This window comes from Lepidochelys olivacea (genome assembly GCF_965140295.1).
Source record: "Lepidochelys olivacea isolate rLepOli2 genome assembly, chromosome: 18".
In the NCBI taxonomy this organism is placed as follows: domain Eukaryota; kingdom Metazoa; phylum Chordata; order Testudines; family Cheloniidae; genus Lepidochelys; species Lepidochelys olivacea.
In genome coordinates, this window is record NC_140428.1 from 16,441,328 (window position 1) to 16,454,547 (window position 13,220).

At 39.9% G+C, this 13,220-nt stretch overlaps 1 protein-coding gene across 3 annotated transcripts in view; it reads right to left on the reverse strand.

Moving 5' to 3' along the window:
• FHAD1 (forkhead associated phosphopeptide binding domain 1) overlaps positions 1 to 13,220 on the reverse strand; it is a 63,399-nt gene that overhangs the window by 44,561 nt on the left and 5,618 nt on the right. For 2 of the 3 annotated variants that reach the window (XM_084651590.1, XM_084651589.1), the window contains exons 5-9: positions 6,615 to 6,888; positions 4,794 to 4,867; positions 4,089 to 4,316; positions 1,974 to 2,097; positions 882 to 1,012 (exon numbers count right to left, since the gene is read on the reverse strand). In XM_084651590.1, coding sequence (XP_084507716.1) covers positions 882 to 1,012; positions 1,974 to 2,097; positions 4,089 to 4,316; positions 4,794 to 4,867; positions 6,615 to 6,888 — 831 coding nt within the window. The remainder of the gene's footprint in view (positions 1 to 881; positions 1,013 to 1,973; positions 2,098 to 4,088; positions 4,317 to 4,793; positions 4,868 to 6,614; positions 6,889 to 13,220) is intronic. The other variant, XM_084651591.1, reaches the window with a different exon arrangement.

Genomic DNA, 13,220 nt, shown 5'->3' on the forward strand with positions numbered 1-13,220 from the left:
TTGAATTTGGCACCATTGTCTCTTGTGAATGGATAGTTGTGTTGTCGTTACTATAATATGGCCACAACCGAGCAGCAGAGCAGTCAGAGTAGCACAGCAAAGGGAGTGAGCAAACCTGTTGGACACAAGCTTATACACGCTTTCTTTGAGAGGATCTTGGAGAGGTTCACTGAACTGGAAGAGAATGACCATGCAGACTAGGAAAAGGATTTTCACTTGATTGAAAAAAAGCACTGTTTCTAAAATTGGAAGGAGGAGAATTAAAAAAAAAAAGACATATCGGCTAGCGCCTGAGTTTTTCACCTGCCTTGCAGTAAGGGGGTGTACTTTTAACAGGAACTCAGTGCTATTCAGTGGAATTCACCATGCAGGGCAAGTGGGATTCAATGTGCCAGAGCCACACAACAATCCTGAAGTACATCTACATGAACAACAGAATGAAATTTGAGACTGATACAGAAACTGCATAGGTAAAATTGAAGTCTGGCATAAGAGGATGAGACATTGGTATGTCAGCACTGAAATCAGGTGGTGTGATTGAGACAATGTAGACATATCTGAGCTAGCTTTAATCTAGCTAAATCAAAGGTAGCTCAAGTAACAATAGCAGAGAAGCCATAACAAAATGGGTTGCAGCCACCCAAGGATGTGCCTACGGTCCTGGGTGGGCAGGACATACCCCATTTCCTTGACTCTTAGTTCTTGCCTAGTATGAAACTACTGCACAGATATAGAAACTATAGACATTGGCCCAAATTTGGCTCCGGTATAACTCTGGTGAAATCAGTGGAGTTGTTGAATTGGGTCCATTTTGTTGTTGTTATTTTACTAAATCATTTTTAGTATAGTAAATAACAGTGCACATAAGCATGGGTGTCAACCTTGGCAGAAATGACTGCAAGCTGATTATCCTTCTCCCTGTTTTCCTTCTTTAGTTTATCTGCATTCAGTTTTAGTTGCAGTATTCTCTGCTCTTTTGCTGAAATGTCTCTTTGCAAACTGGTCACCAGTCCTGTGAAGAACAGAATTTAGGTCAAAGAATACAAAGGCATTTCAGTTATGAAAACCTGCTAAACAATAACATCATCATATAAACACTGAAGAAGAAAAAACATTTAGCATATATTAACAATATCTGGTTTTGAAAGCAGATCCAAATTTAGTCCATACACTCTGGGAGTTATTTAGTGTGACCATTAGTCCCAAGGAATTCAGTGCTTTGCTCCTTTGGGCAAGAACAATTCTCTTACAGCTCAGTTTTTCTTGAAAATCTATGCTTAGGTCTGAAACTTTGATAACTTGTCCCTGTGGACTGGTGTAAGTAAATATAACACACACTGTTTGCTTTTGGAAAACGGAGATGGAGTGAAATGATTTCGCTAACAGGACTGTATTGTTAGCTACTGTTTAAATAAAAACACTTGAGTATTTTGTGTAAATATTAAAGTCCTTTTGACTACTAAATCATTATATAAAGGAAGGCTGGAAATTGGAAAATGGTTTGCACTCTGAGACAGGGCCCTTGAGAGATATTCAGAACACTGGACATAGGAGGCCGGATCCTCAGTAGGTGTAAATCAGTAGTGTCCCTGAAGTTAGTGGAGCTATACTGATTACACAGCTGAGGGTCTGACCTACAGTGACTAACAGTTCCTTATATTCTAGGGTTTTCCCCCCTCTTTTTTTAAATAAACCATCTGTCCCACAACTCACCCAGGTTTAGGTCCCAATGTTCCTTATTTCTATTCTACTAGTTCTTCTGTCAGAAGATATCTGTAAGCCTCAAAGAGGTTAAAATGAAATAGAAAAAAGGGACGAACAATTTTAGAAGGTCCACAAAGCCACTAAAAATCATTTCTGGCCAGAGAAGTTTTCAAGTATACATTTTCATTGCTAAACTATATTAACTGTGATCCTAGCCCTAAAAACTGCATATTAAAAGTAGACTACCTGAGATGCCAGAGGAAATATACCTGTAGTTAGACCTTGGTTCCTCCTTAGCTTCTCACCCTCTTTTTTCAAGTTTGCAATTTCTAAGTCTCTTTCAGAGAGGGAATGGCACAAGACTTGGCTCGAATCTCTCTGCAGACTGCTGATCTACAAAAGATATGCAAAGAAAATAAATTATTGGTAACCTTAAATAGGGAATGGGCAAACCAGCTCAGGTCATACAAACCCTACCTTTGTTCTACATTTGAACCAGACTTGTTTTGAGGTTTGAAATAAGTTAAATGGCTTTTTGTTTAAATTAATCAAATACACTCATGTCCATACTTCCCAATTCAGTCATGATCAAAAGCTGCTATGAGAAAAGTGTTCTTGCTACATTTCCAACTCCATGGATATGCCAGATATTTAGACAGTCTGTCCAACAGCAAGTTAAGGAGGGCCTTTACAGCTCTCCGTTTTCAATCTACGCAGACATCTAACTTAAAAGTCTGATATAAGGCACTGAGAAATGTAATCACCTCTGTCCATGGGGCTTTGGGTAGGTGGAAGACCTACCCCATTACTTGTGATTTTGTAATTTGTATTGCCACTTGAGGTCAAAATGGCTTTCTGTGTTTTTGTCCCAGATGCCTGTTTCTAGAAAACTGAATATTTGTTAGGAATTGACAGTGTATCTGTGATTCAAGCAGTTGCCCTATTTGCATGGTCAGCCGCTACAATAAGGAAAAGGCAAGTGGCACAGTGATTATGTATGGTTTAATTGGTTTTTGTTCTTTTTAATTGGTTTGTACATATATTTTAAATATTTTATCATTCTGGATATCATTTTAAGTTTTATTGTAATATATTTTAATTTTTGTGCATTGAACTATGGCTAAGTTGCTAGTAATAAACTTGACTTGATATTTCCAAATGGGAAAAAAGCATGAGAAGCTTCATTTGTGAACTTGTTTTCCAAGATCTCCAGCCCAATTCTGCAGACCTGAGTGGTTTGAATAGTTTAGACAAATATTCAAACCTGAGAGTTTATCCAAACTGAGCAGGGTTCAGCCAACATTACTCTAAGCACAAACAAAAGGCAAATAGTCTCTCTGCTACTGAAATATTCCAGCAGTCAAACATTCAGAAAAAAAACCCAAAAAACCCACAGATCACAGATCCTTCTCAGCTAACTCACATGAGCAGCCCCATGGATGCTTGCATGAGTAAGTCAAAAGGATTTATATATCATGGGCCAACTTATAGCAACAGGAGGAGTAAGGCTAGTATTTCAAGGTCATTGGTTTATATATTTTTTTCGGGAGTCTTCAGCTAATTGTCAAGAACAAATATTTCAGATAATAACTTACTGAAAGCACTCAAAGTCATGTACATTTTCTAATGCAAATAAAGATCAGCCACATTACCTCCTGGCTGTCATGAGTGAAGATGAAACTTTGCAGTCTACTTTTGCATCTCATGGCCAAAGAGATAATAAGAAGGGAGGAAATATAAATTTCCCATTGTTAAAATAATTGGTTTCATGAGCCTAATTCAGAGCGGATAAGTAGACCGTTTGAAGGAGTCCACTGGGGGAGTGTGCAGCTCTACCTGCAATATATCGTCTTCAGCATAATACAAAACCAGAGCTGCTGACAACTCACTGAAAACAATCACCAACGCTCTGTATAGCAATAATTCTGTTTTATGTATCCGATTTTCAGTATTGCTCTTTCCTTGCTCTTTATCACTGTGTGCATTCACATGAACACAGAGCTTAAAAGGGACACGGTCATCTTGAAATACAGTCAACATAAAAATGTCTTAAAAGTAGTTTCAGATATTATACTTGCCTTCCAGCCACCCTCCCAATTTATATAGCTTTTCAATCAGATTTCCATATTTTAAAAATGTTTTCTCTCTCCTGTTGTTGTATGAAAGACACACACAAACAAACAAGGAAGCTAACTTTCTATGCAAAGGAAACAGTGTCTATATACAAAGGGTTGTCAAAAAGGTGAACAAACTGAAAAAAAAACCCAGCTCTTTTTCTCCTCTAAGCTCTTTTGTTTCTAGCAACAATTGTTAGTTAAAAAAAAAAAATTCACAAAGGAGTCTAATTAAAGTTGACAGTGTCCCATTACGAGTTCGAAAGATACCTGCTCTTTCAAGGCTTTAATCTCTCCTGTCTTTGCTTCAATATCTCGCTCAAAGGTCAGTAGTTTTTGAGTAGACTCGACATCATTCCTAGCAGCCTGAGCCATCTTCTTTGTCATCACTGCAATTTCATCCTGAAGATTGGCTATCAGTGTATCTTTATGTTTTGACTCACTTTCAAAACCTAAGAGACGACTGATTTCATCTTTCATTTTCAGAATTATTTCATCCTACATGCAGAATAAATTTGAATATTATACACAAATGTGGATACAACATTGTGCCTATTCCAAAAAAGGTTTTCAAATTATTTTATTTTATTTTATGATAAATTTTCTGTCTCCAAAACACTACACTTGCTCATTCTAGTATTATTAAAATATAGTGGTAGTCCAACAACTTTAAAACAAAACTTCAGATACTCACATTTGCTACCTTACAGTTCCTCACCCTGAAATTCACTAGCTCCAAGACATCTCATTCCTTTGTCCACATAATAATTCTCACTCATGTGTGTAGTCCCATTCAAAATCAGTTACTCTACACTGATGTGCGTGAAGGGAATTTTACTATTAGTCATTTAAAGACCCTATTTGTATAGCATTTCTGCTTTGTTTGCCCACCAATCACAATATTTGCTTCAATATATTCCTGTTGTTATAAACAATATTTTTGTGATCTACCTCCATGTCACATTCATACATCACCTTTTCCTGAAGAAGTAAATCCATATGACGACTTCCTGATAATGGAACTCCACTTGCTCCAGATTGTCCATTTCCTGGTACATTTGTCAAGATTGAATATAAAAAATAAAAGGGGCTTCTAATGACTTGCACAGAAATTCAACACAAGAGCCTGTTCTGATTAGGATTAATGCATCTTTACCTCCCTAGTTTGTCTACAAGCATTTCCAAAGCCACCATCATTTTAGTACCTATGCTTTTTATCCAAGCAATTGCAGAATAATAATAAAATGTTATAATAAATGACATTCACTGGCATAAACAAACTATATAAACAGTGAAGTATAATATAGTTTCAAGATAAAAAGAATCCTCGGGAGGAGGAGGAGTAGATATAATGTCTGAATGTTTTTCTGAATATGCAACATTGAATAACTATGCATATACTAGCTATAATGTTATGACATATGGCACATGAATAACTATGACTATATAACCTATAACATTATGAAATACAGAATATGGATCATTTTGGCCCTGATTAAGAAAAGCATTTAAGCTTCAGTCCACCACTATTCAGGAAAGCACTTAAGCATAAGCACATGCTCAGAGCTAAGTGTAAGTCCCATTAACTTCAATGACCTTAAAAATTCAGTTAAACACATGCTTAAGTGTTTTTCTCCATCACTGCTTTTCTGTTGTGCTGGCATGATTGTGCAGCAATGCTTTTTCGTCTGAAACAATTTCAATTCAATTTGATGATATGCTGTTTAATCTTTTGTATTACTATATGCATAAAAACAAGAATAAGAAAAATAAATATTTAATTAATGTCATGCTATAGTGTTAGGGACTACAGTAGAGTTAGGGACATTACCAAGTCTTAGCTAACATATGACCCTAAAATTTGTGGGCATGCAAATTCTTATACAATATGCCAACCATGGTTAAAAACTTGGTTCAGCTTTTCCAGTTGTATTTGGGTTTAAACCCTCTAGAACCTTTCCTTAGCCATGACATTGTCCTGTTCTTTACACTTAGAAAATATATGCAAGATATGGCTCTATTTTTAACTCACTCCCAATGAGAACGGCTGATAACCACAGATCAAAAGAGAAAACAAAGTTACTCCAACCACCAGATGTAACAGTTGAATGTATCACCAATGGAAAACACAGTAAGTAGTAACAGAGCAAGTTACACTTTCATAGAACCACAGGACTGGAAGGGACCTCGAGAGGTCATCTAGTCCAGTCCCCTGCACTCATGGCGGGACTAAGTATTGTCTAGACCATCCTTGCCAGGTGTTTGTCTAACCTGCTCTTAAAAATCTCCAATGATGGAGATTCCACAACCGCCCTAGGCAATTTATTCCACTGCTTACCCACCCTGACAGTTAGGATGTTTTTCTTAATGTCCAACCTAAATCTCCTTTGCTGCAGTTTAAGCCTGCTGCTTCTTGTCCTATCCTCAGAGGTTAAGAACAACAATTCTTCTCCCTCCTCCTTGCAACAACCTTTTATGTACTTGAAAACTAAACAGCAATTCTATACTATGAACCTGATCCAATGCCCACTGAAGACAATGCAACAACTCCATCGACACTGGATTGGGTCTGCATGCCTAATTCTCCTGTCACTTGCCAATGTAAGTCAGAAGTATCTCCAACAAGGTCAGTGGACCTGTGAAACTAGTGTGAGAGGAGAATCGGTCCTGTCAATCCTTCTGTAGACTGACAAGTAGATACATGTGAAAAAACATCATTTTGCATGGAAGTCATGATCAACTTTACTACTGTGCAATGCTATATAAAGGGTTAATAATGAAAGCACCAAAAAATACCTTGTCTGACTGCAGTAGGCCTATTGAAAGTATCTGGAGAGAAAGAAGAAGTCATACTTCTCCCCCAAGCACTCACAGGTCTTTTTCTGTTTGGTGGATGGGGTGTAGTTCCATTTGTTCCATGAATCCAACTGTTGTGAACACTGGATGGGTGCTGAGACTGGAGGAAAGGAAGCTGAGGAGGAGCTGTTGAAGGGGTGTAAAGTTTTATCTCTGAAATTAACTGAAGCTGCCCTGGCCATGCTGTGCGATGTTTCATTGGTGGGCAAGACATCTGCAGGGGGAAAAAATGCAATCTTGTACAGAGGGTGGGAAAAAATTACTTAATACAGTGTGTGTATGTTATATATTAATACATACTGCAATATGTATGAAGAGAAGAAAAATTCAAATCAACCTGCATCACCTTGCCATTTTCAACTTTGAATTTCATCTTTCATCATGCCACCTAATCACTTAGCTTTGTTTGGTCTTTTTGTAGTTCTTCAGAGTCTTCTCTAAACTATTGTCATCTACAAAATCTGCCACCTCTTGATTCACCTTTTTTCCAGATCATACATGAATATCTGTACAACATCAATACTAGTAAAACTCATCCCGATGGTCTGTTGGCATACTTTGCTATGACGACAATTAAATGAAGTCTTTCAAACTATTCGTGTGCTTAAAGTTAGGCATGTCCTTAAGTGACTACTGGCCAAGGCCTGAGTTTCTTAATCAACTCTTGTGCAGAATTTTGTCAAGGCTTTGTAAAAGTCAAACTGGTTCTCTTTTATCCATTATATTATTGACAGGATTTAAGAATTCTAGTAGACTACAAAGCACAAATTTCCTTTACACACACAATACTGGTTTGTACCAATCATATCAAGTTTGTGGATCTTTGGAGGCAAATCTGGCTAGGTATTCATAAAGCTTGTGGTTGGGTTATGGTTTCATATGGAAACCTCTGGTCTGCATGATTTCAACCCAAAATCCTGGCATTTTGGCAAAGTTTCACTTTGAGACAATGGATGCAAACCCATGTTCAGAGAAACTGAATAAATGTTTGTACCCTGGGGTAACTGTATGAAGGAAACTATGCCAAATAAAGTGGTTAAGCAAATAGTTTGTGAGCAACAACACTGTGTTGTGGACAGGAGACTAAACTGAAGGCTATTTTCTTCAGCAGTTCTCAGACTTTTCTCTTGGTGACCCCTTTCACACAGCAAGCCTCTGAGTGCGACCCCCTTTTATAAATTAAAAACAATTTTTTTATATTAAACATTGTTATAAATGCTGGAGGCAAAGCGGGATTTGGAGGTGGAGGCTGACAGCCCACGACCCCCATGTAATAACCTCATGACCCCCGAGGGTTCATGACCCCCAGTTTGAGAACCCCTATCTTAATCTGTCATTTGGTATTCTGAAATCCCCATGAGGACACCTGGATTGAGATCAGATTTATCCAGCCTGATAGCCCTACATGTCAGAGAAATTATGTAGGGCACTGCATGCTTATCTGTTAATTAGAGCACCTTTCAATTGTTGTAGAGATGAGCCAAAACTGAAGCTCTGAATTCCAATTCCTTTTAATTTCATGCTGTGGGTTTATATTCCTGCCCTGGAATACAAACCTGGCCTGTGGTTTCAGTCTTGGGTCAGATCCAAAATCAAGAGAGGTCTAGTTTCCAGTTTGGTTGTGACTGAATTCTGATGAAAACTGCCAAAGTCTTGTGAGCTATGATCCATCCTATCCAAACCCTATCCCTGGTTCAGCATTAAACCTGAACCCAACCCTAATCCTGAGCCACAACTAAACACTGCTAACTTGACCCATCTCTAGAAGAAGCTGGACCTTCCACAAAGGGATGACTCCACTGGCAAACAGTAAGCATGCTGTACAACACTTCCCTTGCTACAGGACAAGTCCCAGAATTTGGAAAGGGGAGAGCCTGAGTTTATCAGCTGTATGGCCCATGAAATCAAGTGCTTTGGTCATCAGACTACTATCCCTCCACAGAAAGGGTGAGTCAGGTATCTCTCTAGACAGCCACCCAAGTTTTCAGGCAAAGGCTAATATTGCTCCCTGGACTTCAGTGTTCCTCCAACTATCATTCTTTAACCCATCCTTTTTGGACACAGGTCTGCACTACATGACTGATTTTCCAAGCAAAGGAAGAGGCTGGACTCAAAGAATCTCTTGATTGTGGCCTAGCTGCAGCTGGAAAAATATAATCACTTTGGGAGACCAACAATATTTTGTCTGTTTTATTCTTTTAAATCTGTTTACCACTGAGGCATTAGCAATTGACTCCTCAGAGTTTATCTTTTGCTCTGTGACACTGTGGAAATATAAGAAGTACTTGTGGCACCTTAGAGACTAACAAATTTATTTGCGTATAAGCTTTCGTGAGCCAGTATGTCCCTCGGCCTGCGCCGCTTCCTGCAGCCCCAATTGGCCGGGCACAGCAAACCGCGGCCAGTGGAAGCCGCGATTGGCCGAACCTGCGGACACAGCAGGTAAACAAACCGGCCCAGCCCGCCAGGGGCTTTCCCTGAACAAGCGGCGTCCCAAGCTTGGGAAACACTGACTTAAGATGAACTGAAATACTTTTAAAATACATACAAAAAAGATCCTAAGTCTCAAACAAAATGCATGCATGAATTAAAAAATTATAAATAAAATCTGAAACAAACAATGTGAAAATAATGTCCTCTTTTACTTACCTGCCCAGACCCAATTTCAAGGTCCAATGTTTCCCCTGCAAGAATTGATAACATCACACACACCTAAAGCAGCATTATGAATGCAGCGCCTCACTCTGCATAGGTGTTTGTGATGCTCAGATCTTGACAGGTTAAAAAAAAAAAAGGCTTTTATTTGCCTTTAAAATGTATTTGTAATTTCAGGGCTACACATTTGTTTCGTTCAGGATTGAATAATTTAACATCTTATACAATTATAGTTAAAAAATTGTTTCACTTTTAATACTAAAAAAAGGGACAATCGTCTTTTTATAGATATAGTAAGTACTTGGTGCACTGAAACTTAACCATGATTTATCCTCTACAGTGAACAATGTCAAACATCAAAACTATTATATCAAAAAGGAATCATAAAGCCTGAAGCTTTAAAAAGGCACCATTGTGCTGTTTCTGTGTCAGTATGTATTGTACATATTTTTTAAAATGAAAATGCCTGATGTTCTGCTGTGGACAAACTTTATTTAAACAGTTTTTCTGCCACAGCATTGGAATTCTAACTGCATTAGTTCATCAAGTTGGTTTCACCACCTAGAATCAGGATTTTTCTCTTCAGTTATCAGCTCTCTGTGTATCTTTGGGGAGAAGAGTCCAAACTACTAAACTGGGCTAGGACATCCAAAATCTGCACCCGGATACTCAAATTGGCACTCTGGGACTATTATGTGTACCGAGGTGGTGCTTAGAGGCCCAAGATCAGGGCTTAATTTTGCTTGGCACTCTACACACAGCAGAGATAATCCCAGTCCCTGCCCAGAAGAATTTACAATCTAATTTATATGTTAGTCTCTAAAGTGCCACAAGTACTCCTTGTTCTTTCTGCTGATACAGACTAACATGGCTACCACTCTGAAATCTAATTTATGTATAGGAAATGTAGCCTAGTGCTTAAACCTCAGGTTTGAGAACCAGAATTTCTGGGTTCTGCTCCTGGCTCCTCCACTGATTCACTCTGCGACCTTGAATAAGTCATTGAACAGCTCCCTGCTTCAGTTTCCCTACCCATACGATAGAAGTAATGCTTCCTTAATTTACAGGGGGCATATGAGGTTTAATTATTATATGTTGGTAAAGCACTTTAAGATACTGTGATGGAATGAGTTATAACCGTGCAAAGTGTTAACATAAATGTGCATTTTGTGTGCCCAATGTTAGTCTGAGTGATAGAATATGTCACCCCATTAAATCACCCATTTTGGAAAGTTAGGCCTTGACTATTTATTTGAAGTGCAGCATTTCTATGTTTGCAATATGGGAATACAAACTATTGCGACATCCTTTGCTTCTTGCTGCATTTGAGCACTCCTTCCCAAATTCTGGAGACATGTCTCCAAAGACAAGCCTGAATCTATCAGATTGTTTTTTATCCTATTCAAGGAAGATTTCTAGATCTCCAATTTCTTGAGATCTTCAAGACCCAGAGTAATAAAAGTATTACAGGTTCTTATCAATTCCTTCCCATATAAATTGCCTGAAATCTTGGTGATACTAGCTGACTGTCCGGTGACAGGAGTACTACAGTTCCTTTTTAATGTCATTTCCTATACATGTGAATGCTTTTATTTTACACTGTGTTCAAGAGTTGTGGTGTGACATGGTGTCTTTGCTGGATGCCTGTCTCATGTTAAGGACATGAATGATACTATTGCTAATAAAGTAATCACATATAATCCAGGTATACTTTTGAGTTTGAAAGCGCAAATTTTTAAGCGCAATTTTCAAAAGGTAACCGTTTTTATAATCTGTTATTTTTACCATTTAACTTTTGAAAACACATCATGATAAGGGAATTTTCCAGTTTGGATACTCTGTACTTCTGAAGAAGAATCAGAAAAACCTGGAGATATTTCTGAGGTTTCTAGAGGCTTAACTTTTCTTGTCCCTAGTGCATTTGGGGGCGAAGAAAAAGCCAGGAGGTTATACAACCTCTCAATGAAGGGCCTGAGATTGTGCAGCAGGTGGAGCTAAAGACCTCTTATTTTCCAATTCCCTCTCACAATGAATCCAAGAACATTTCTTTCCCCCTCTTTTGAGAGAGAAGGCGTCTCAAAGGGAAAACAATTTGCCTCACTACCATATCTAGCTATGCTGACTTTTTGAAAAATAAAATGTTAAAACCTGAGTAAGATGTCTAGGCTGTGATTAAAGTACAATTATCATACTTTATTTCTGAAAGAGTCTCTCTGTTTGAGATGCATGCCCTATACCTAGGGCCCTACAAAATTCATGGTCCATTTTGATCAATTTCATGATCATAGGATTAAAAAAATCGTAAATTTCATGATTTCAGCTACTTAAATCTGAAATGTCATGGTGTTGTAAGGGTAGGGATCTTGACCCAAAAAGGAGCCTGTGTGTGTGTGTGTCACAAGGTTATTGGAGGGGGGTTGCAGTACTGCTACCCTTACTTACTACACTGCTGCTGGTGATGCTGCTGCCTTCAGAGCTGGGCAGCTGGAGAGCGTGGCTGCTGGCTGGAAGCCCAGCTCTGAAGACAGAACCACGCCCAGCACCTGCGCAAAGTAAGGATGGCCTGGTATGGTGTTGCCACCCTTACTTCTGCACCGCTGACTGCAGAGCTGGGCCCTCAGTGAACAGCCGCCGCTCTCTGGCCACCCAGCTCTGAAGGCAGCAGCACAGAAGTAAAGGGTGGTATCATATTGTATTGCCACCCTTACTTCTGCACGGCTGCCGGCAGCGCACTGCCTTCCTTCAGAGCTGGGCGCCTGGCCAACAGCTACTGCTCTCCAGCCACCCCAATCTGAAGGCAGGGCAGAAGTAACAGTGGCAATACCGCAACCCCCCCTAAAATAACCTTGTGACTCCCCTGCAATTCCCTTTTAGGTCAGGACCCCCAATTTGAGAAACGCTGATCTCCCCATGAAATCATATAGGGTAAAAGTACACAAAAGACGAAATTTCACAGGGGGAGACCAGATTTCATGGTCAGTGACACATACCTACCTATACCTAAAACAGGGTTTACAGCTGGAACCGGCAATATCTCTCAATGCAATAAAACCTTTTAAAGTACACCCACTGTACTAGTTAAGGAAGTGAGTATCAGAGAAGGGGAACATGGAACATGCAAAGAGAAGGATGAGGGGGAAAAACAGAAGGAAGAGAAAAGAAGCTCCTTGGGCACGGACCATTGTTTTGTGCTGTTTGTACAGCACCTAGCACAATGGGATCATAATGGAGGGGCACACAGAACCCTTAGTGTCAGGCCTGGATTAACCAATATGCACTGGGTGCAGTTGCACAGGGCTCCCATCTCATGGAGTTCCTCAGCCACCAGAAAAAATAAACAGGGTCAGAAAGGGGGCAGGGCATCGCAGACATGGGGCATTGTCTGAACACTGTGAGGAGAGCCAATGGGCTGGATCAGGGAGCTAGGCCAGCACTACAGCACAGAAGCTGCTGGGGGTGAGTTTGGGGTGAGCTCACACTCCAACACCCCCATTGGCTTCGCACCTAGCACCGGAGGCAGGACCAGACACCCTCCCTGGGGCCTTTCATTCCCCTGGCAGCAGGAAAGATGGGGGACCCCCAATTGTCATAGTGCAGAGGGCCTCTGTTGGTGGTGGTGGGAGACTGATGGAGCCAGTGTGGAAGAAGGAGAAGCATACAGACCTCCTGCCATAGGGGAAAAGGCAGGGAGGGATGGGGATGAAAGGCATATGGGGAAGTGAAAATGGAGATAAACCCAGAGCCACTGGTTTGTGTGGGGGAGAATGGGAGAACCTGGAATGACAGAACAGGAGAAATGGGAGGCACACAGATCCCCTGGTGCTGGCAGAAGTGACACAGAGTCCCTGAAACAGAGGAGGATGGGAAGGCACCAAACAGCGAGTTGTGGAG